General features: G+C 28.2%; 1 protein-coding gene across 1 annotated transcript; it reads right to left on the reverse strand.

Annotated features, from left to right (window-relative positions):
* Positions 1-3,475: 3,475 nt before the first annotated feature.
* BDBG_17055 (uncharacterized protein) lies at positions 3,476-3,706 on the reverse strand (the record flags this gene model as incomplete). Its single annotated transcript, XM_031724862.1, has 1 exon — positions 3,476-3,706. One exon carries the CDS (start codon positions 3,704-3,706, stop codon positions 3,476-3,478), a length of 231 nt encoding a protein of 76 aa, XP_031578313.1.
* Positions 3,707-7,725: the final 4,019 nt, after the last annotated feature.

Here is a 7,725-nt window from a genome sequence, read left to right on the forward strand (position 1 = left end):
CATAAAGTTACTATTTTTAGACATTTTAAGGTTTTTTTTAGACTATTTTTAATTTTTTAAAAAGTAATGCTTTTTGGTAACACTCAAATGAGATTTAAAGTCATTTAAAGCAATAAAAATAATTTAAATTGAGAAGTGGAAATCATGGTCTCATTTGAAAAATGTGACAAGAGTAGACAGTAAGTCTCACTGAGACAGTATGAAACTACTATCTAATGTTAAAACCGTGTAATGGGATCTGTCGAATTGGTAATGAAACTATCAAAAAATCTGGTCCTGGTCCCAGACACGGTCACACAGTCAGTCTACTCATCAGGACCAAGCCTCAAAAAAATCTGAAAATGAATCATTTCTGAGAGAAATGGCATGAAAAATGACCAGATTTAATTCAAGAACAGTGAAATGAGAGTAATTTCTCAGAATAAACTGTGAAAGATAATCATTCTTTCAAAATCAGAATGAGACTGAAACTGAAGGTTAAATTCAGTCTCATTCAGTTCATTTAGTGATTACTTATATAATCAGAATTTGATAACAATTATTGATAACACTCATGAAACAACTAAATACATTCTTGTGTAAGTTTATTCTTCACTTTCTCATGAAAACTACACTTCTCTGATATACAGGTATTAAACTGTCTGATAATTTCATGTTTTACAATCATGAGTTTCTTGATTGTTTCTTCTTGTAATTGTTCTCAGTGATAGTGATAAATATCTCAGCTTGAGTTGAACTTTCACTTCATTCTCATCTCTATCAATGAAATTGTCAGAATATCACACATCATCAGTGTAACAGTTGAATATGTACTCTCAACAATTTTTCATAACTCTAGAATTGATTTGACATGTAAATTTGTTGAATTATCTTGAAAATAGTGATTAAATTCAGTTTTACAAGCATGTAGTTTTGCCTGATTTTCAGTTGTAATCAATGTATACAAGTTCTGTTTCAAAGTTAGTATTATAGTTCTATGTGATATGAAGTGTTATCAAAGATTGTTACTTACTAAGAAATTGTATTTCACTGTCTTCATATCTCTAACATCTGCTTGTTCAAATCTCTGATAGTTGACATTGTAGTAGTCTCAGGCTAATTTGATATATAAGTCTCATTTCTTCTCTGTTCAATCTTGAGAAGTGTAGATATTAACTCAACAGAAGAAATTTAGTAAAGCTGCTATAGCATAGTACTCTGCAAAAGATTGTTCAGTTTTACTGTAGTAATATACCAGTTTATTCCTTGCAGTAATAATAGCCTGCACTATAGCATTATTTCAGACTGAATTTCTTTTTGAGTGATTCAACTACTTCTCAAGATGAGTAAATAAACTGTTATACACTCATCAGACTGACTGTAGCATTGGTGTATAAGTGATTGAGACTGTCTTTATTATCTTATAAAACTGAAACAGTAAATCAATTATATATTTCAACTGAGTTCACTTCATATTAGAAAGTTTCAATATCTGAATCTTTTTCTAATCAGAGTATTGCATTCAATGATCAATTGTCTGACACAATTGAAGAGTCTGAATAGTTATCTTATATATTGAACTTCACTGTATTCTAACATTCTGTATCATATTCAGTGATGTGACTGATTTGTTTGTTTATTGAATATCATGAAATTATTGTTATTGTTTAGAGAAGGTACAAATCACATTAACAATATTTTAAATCTGTGATATTTAAATTATTAGTCAATCTATTCAAAATTAACAGTAGCATTATCAAAAAGCATTATTAAAAAGCAATATTAAAAAGTGTTATCAAAAAACATTATCTTTTACAAAGTGAATGCAAAAGTTACTTGAGTAATCACTTTCATCTCATTCTTATCTCAAGAATCAGCCATCTTATTATTCTTCATCTTGATGTTAAGATTCTTTATCAGTGTTTGTATCACAAGTTGAACCACATGAGCAATGCAGAGAATATGACCTTGTTTATCATTTCAGAAATGCAAAGTCAATTTTTGCTTTAAGCTGTTTATCATAGTATAGTTATTTACAGCATTATCAGTTATAATTGTAAGAAGACTAGAACTAATATCTTAATAGTTATTTTTAATCACAGTTATTAATATCTCTGTTATATAATTCTCAGTATGACTACTGATCAATGATTTAAATTCAATTAATGTCTCTTGATAAGTTCAGTTCTCATCAATGTAATAACATGTAACTCTTATAAATGCAAGATTGTTTGTACTAGTTCATGCATTCACTGTGAGAGACACTCTTCAATGATTCTTCAACTCTGATTCTAGATATTGTATATTAACTTTATAATGTGTCTCAAGATTGAACTGAAGACAGAATCAATGTGAAATATGAAGATTTAAATTAAGTATTTGAAGAAGTGTTCAGAATTCAGAGTTTTCAATTGATTGAAGAGAAAGATTCAGAGATATACATATGTAAAGTAATTATTCACAGAAGTTATCAGATAAGAGTTGTGAAATCAGAGTACTGATATATAATTATTTTCATATGATTTTCTTCAAATTAGAAAGTTAGTGTTATTAAAAATCATTATCTGATAGAGTAACTTATCAGCTCAGTAGTAATTTTCTGATTATTTTTCTTTTATTATCTACATTCTGATAACTTCAGATGTTGAGAAATTTCTTCAGAGTCATAATCAGTTCATGATGAATGTTTTTAAATGAAGTTGCAGTGATTGTAGCAGAGAGATGACTCTTCAGTAATCTGTAATACAATCTGTTGATAATTATTTCATAGTTCATCTCAGTGTTTGTGTTGAGTTTTTCATAAATTTCATGATCTGAAATCAGATGTGAAGAATGAAGTAATCATTTATCATAATTAAAAGAGAGCATTCTGTGTTAAATTGTAAATAACATAGACTTTGTGATTCACAGTGATTTCTTAAAGAGTTTGTGAATCTTCAATAGAAGTAAAAGAAGTGAAAGAAGTGAATTCAGAAGATATAATAATAATTTGAAAAAGATAATAATTTATTTTCAATAACTGATCACTGATATGTGTAAGAAGAATTAATATAAGAGAAAATAATCTTCTTTCTTAGCTTAGTTATAATTTTAATACTAACTCAGATTGAATATCATTGATATATAAAAGTAAATAAATAATCTTGATTAATCTCTGTCATATTTCTTGAAATATATTAATATTATGAAAGAGAGTATTATCAAATTACATTATCAGATGATATTATTAAAAATATATTAATATTATAAATATTAATGTTGAAAAAATATTGATACTTATACATTATAGTGACATGATAGTTGAATATATATATATATATTATTTCTGATATTGATAATTGATTACAACTTGTACAATAATTTTTGAAAACTCAAAATTAATTTCAATTATTAACTAATAGTTACAAACTTACAACTAACTAATATAAAAAGAAAAAAACTTTTTCTATTTATTATCTTTCTTCTCTTTCTCATTCTTCTCATTATTCTTCATAATTCACTTCTCATTCTCATTCTTCTTCTTCTTCTTCTTATCTGAGATGATAATCATCTTAAAATCTCTCTCTGCTGCCTTCTCAGAGAAGAGTTTCTGCTGCTTTCTCTCAGTCAGATCAATCTGTATTTCAAAATCCTGCATTTTCTGATCTGCTGTCTCAGGTTTCATCTCAGCAGTAAGCAGATTGACATGCTCAGAGAGCAGGGCTATCTTCTCAATATTCTGAATCATAGAGTGCATTCAAGATCTGAACAAGGCCTTAATTCTCTTCTTCTCTGTCAGCTCCTGCTAATCAATTAGAGAACAGAAGTGTTATCAAAAATTGTTATCTCTCAATAAAAAACTTATCAGTTTTGACTTCTTTATCTCTTACTTTAATATCTTCTTAATCTTCTTCTGCTGCTGCTTATTTACAGTAATACTTTTCTTCTCTCTCTCTCTCTTTATCTTGATCTTAAATTATTCTCAGAACTTCTTCTGATCTCACTGCTGCTGTATAAGACTCTTCACTATCTTCTTTTTCAATCTCTCACAGACAGTGTTATCTGCATTATTTCTATACTTAGTTCAGTTTAAATCTATCAGAAGTGTTACTTAAAATCATTATCATTCTACTCTCTTATGAAGTCTCTTTAAGACATTATAATATGTCTTACAATCTGTCTTCTCATGCTTAAACATCTTCTTCTTCTCTCTCTTCAATCTGTGACAGTGCTCACGCGCCTTGATGATCCGCAGGACCGCAGAATATTTGAAGAAGAATAATATAATTGATTTTGATAAGTGTTGAAAGAGAGTAAAGACAGAGAAGGCAGCTAGCAATGATATAATAATAATGATGATGATGATGATGATAATGATAGTAATAATAATGATAATGATAATGATGATGATGATAGTAATGATGATAATAATGATAATGATGATAATGAAAGAAAGAGTGCATCAGAATATATTATTGACTTATTAAACATAAAGAGATAAAGAAACTATTAACAGCTTTCAGAGATGTATAGAAACAGCTACAGTATTACATAGTAATATTATCTTCATTCAATACATGCACTATTGATATTCTTTGTATGCATTTATCATATAATCTATATCAGAGATACATGCAGAAAACAGATCTTTGTTACTAGAAAGAATGATTACAGCAATTCTCTATTTTCATATTATAAAGATAAGTTATTCTCATTTCTTTCTTCTCTCTTTTCTCTTCTTCTTCAACTCATCACTAAGTCCAAGCTGGTATGAAAACTATTAAAACACTCTTAGAAACCCTCAAATTGAAGAGTATAGACTAATCAAATTTTAAATACAGATGAATCAAATTACATTTAATAATACTAATTATTCATTCTTCTCTTAATAAAACAACAGTCATGTCTTCTCTCTCCCCTCTCAAATGAAACATGGCCCACGAAAAGCAAGTATCACATCAGGCCATAATGATCAACACAGCCTCAGCACACAGAGCTGTATACACACAGCATGTGCTGAACTGAGAGACTGTGTGAGTTGTAAATCAACAGCAGTATCTCAGAGAGAGCTGTGCAGTGTGAAAAAGCTGCAACTCTCAGTTACATGTGCAGAGAGTGAATCACTGCAGTAAGTGTATATGTATTGTATGAAAGTAACACTTTTTAATAATACTCAGTCTCTAATATTATGAAAATAGAGTCTCTTCATAAGATTCATTTTTATCAGAAGTCAGAAAATCTTATATTTCTCAAAATCATCTTCACATGCCTTATTCATGAAATCAATGAGAGAAATCATTGATTCCAGCATTCTGCTCTTGATGTTATTCAAGTGATAGCAGAGTTCACTCTGACCACACTTTTTAAGTGTATGTTTTCTAATTATTCACATTTATACAGATATATACTGATTATTTATTAGATAATGTTAAGATAATGACTCATCATAGCTGTGTTACTCTCACTGTGAGAGATACATAGTTAATAATGAACATTGTAAAGACTCTGAGAAGTGAGTATTTTAAGAGTACTGTAACTCTGTGATCTTGATTTTTTTTATTTTTATTTTTTGTTTTTTTCTTTTTCTTTTATTTTTTTTTTTATTGTGATTTTTTCTTGTTTTTGTTTTGTTTTTTGTTTTTTGTTTTTTTTTGTATTTTATATTTTTTTCATAATTAAAATTATATGAATTATAATCTATATTTAGAAAAGTAATGATATTTGATAACACTCTCTATTGAATTTTCAACAAATGAGCACTATGTTATAATATTATGTAAGTGAGAAATGATTTCATGATCTTATTTGATGTCATTCTCAATAATGAGATCAGAATGAAAATGTGACTAAGAATTCAAACATATTCTTTATCTGAAACTAGATTTTTATTTGAAAAGTGAATCTGAAACCTTTAATATTTGAAATAATGTGATTTGAGATCAATGTAATGAACACAAATCATGACCAGAAGTAATGCTTTTAGACAATGTGACAACTGTAAAGTTTGATCCTGGTTTCAGACACGGTCACACGGGCAGTCTACTGCTGGCAATATTTATATTATTATATAGAAACAGACTTATATTCTCTATAATATCAAGACTCTGAAGAGAAAAAGTCTTGATAGAGAGTATACAGTAGTGTATATCTTAGCAGTTTCTATCTCATTCTTCTGCAGCAGTTATTGCAAAAAAAAAGATCTTAGAAATAGTTTTTTACTTCTCTTGAAAAAGTAAGATGTTTTTCTCTGAGTTTTATACAATATTCTTACAAAGAATTAAAAACAGAGTTGTTTTCTATCATAATTTCACATTCTTTTAAGTAAGAATTACTTTTTCAGTGACTGAAGAGCTTTTATTAATACTTAATTATTTTTTACACTCTTTATTAACTGATTTGAATTGCACACTTGTTGTGTGAGAAGAATTGAATAATTTAGAATAAAATTGAATAGTTTTAATCAATTTCTCTGTAAAAAATTGATTTATTTTTTGTCAGTTTTTCTCTCAAAAACTGTCATATCATCTGATTTATTATCAATTGATATCATACTTTTTCTCACTATATTCTAAGAAAGAGATTGTAAAGATTTTATTGATTTATCTTAAAAATTAAATTTAGTTTATTAGATTCTCTTCAAAAATCTAACCTAGTTACTGAACTAGTGTGAAAAAAATCAGGTGTTTTATACATAAAAGTCTTTTATTCTTCTTTTGAAACAGTCTGATCCACTTTTCAATTGAAAACAGACTTAGAAATCTCTTAATTGAAACAGTCTAACCAACTTTTCAATTCAAAAGAGTTTAATAAATATCTCAATTGAATCAGTCTGATCAACTTTTCATTGAGTAAGAACAATGAGTTCAAAAGTACACTCAGTTGATGTGAAAAAAAGATGCTTTCTCAAATGCTATTTCTGAGATTGAAATTCTGAAGAGAAGAAAGAAAGAAGAAATAGAGAAACAACAAGTTCTTGAAATACAGAAACTTGAAAAAGTAAGTAAAATTCTTGAAAAGCAGTGTCTGAGTGAGATGAATGAAGAAGTTCTGTTAATTCTTCATACTCAGACTAGACAACTACAGAAAGTGATTAAGTTCAAACTTGGAATTTCAAACACAGTTCTAAAAACTTTGAAAATTTCTAATACAATCACTGACTTTTCAGTTTGCTCTTCTTTCTTTTCTACTTCTTCTTCTTCTTCTTCTTTAAATCAGAAGAAAACATATGCTTAAGCAGCTGAATCTGCTGTCTCTAAATCTGCTATCTCTAAATCTGCTGTCTCAAAACCTGCTCAAAATTCTGAGAAAACTGAGAAGAATACTATACTGCTCATACTTCTATTGATAGAAGAGTGAAGAAAAAAATGCAAAAAGAGAAAAATCTTCAAATCTTCAGAAATAGAAGACTTATTCTCAAAGTCTCAAATCAGGACATCTTGCAGAGAAATAAGCTAAACTCAAATCTCATTTTCAGAATTAGAAATGAAATCAATCAGCAGTTCTTTTCTCAGTTAATGACTGACATTAAAGTTCAAAAACCAGTTATAGCTTCAATTGAGTCATTCTTCTTTGAAAACTCCATCATTCTGATCACAATGCCTGAATTCAGTGCAGAATTTCTTATTCAGAATGAGAATCTCTGAAAATCAGCAGTAGAATCTCTGTTAAACATAACAATTCTATCTGAGAGAGATGAAAAGTGAAGTAAATTCATTCTTCATGATATTTCAGTTGAAATCTTTGACTGTGAGAAAGAAATGCTACTTC

This window comes from Blastomyces gilchristii (genome assembly GCF_000003855.2).
Source record: "Blastomyces gilchristii SLH14081 genomic scaffold supercont1.7, whole genome shotgun sequence".
Taxonomy (NCBI): domain Eukaryota; kingdom Fungi; phylum Ascomycota; class Eurotiomycetes; order Onygenales; family Ajellomycetaceae; genus Blastomyces; species Blastomyces gilchristii.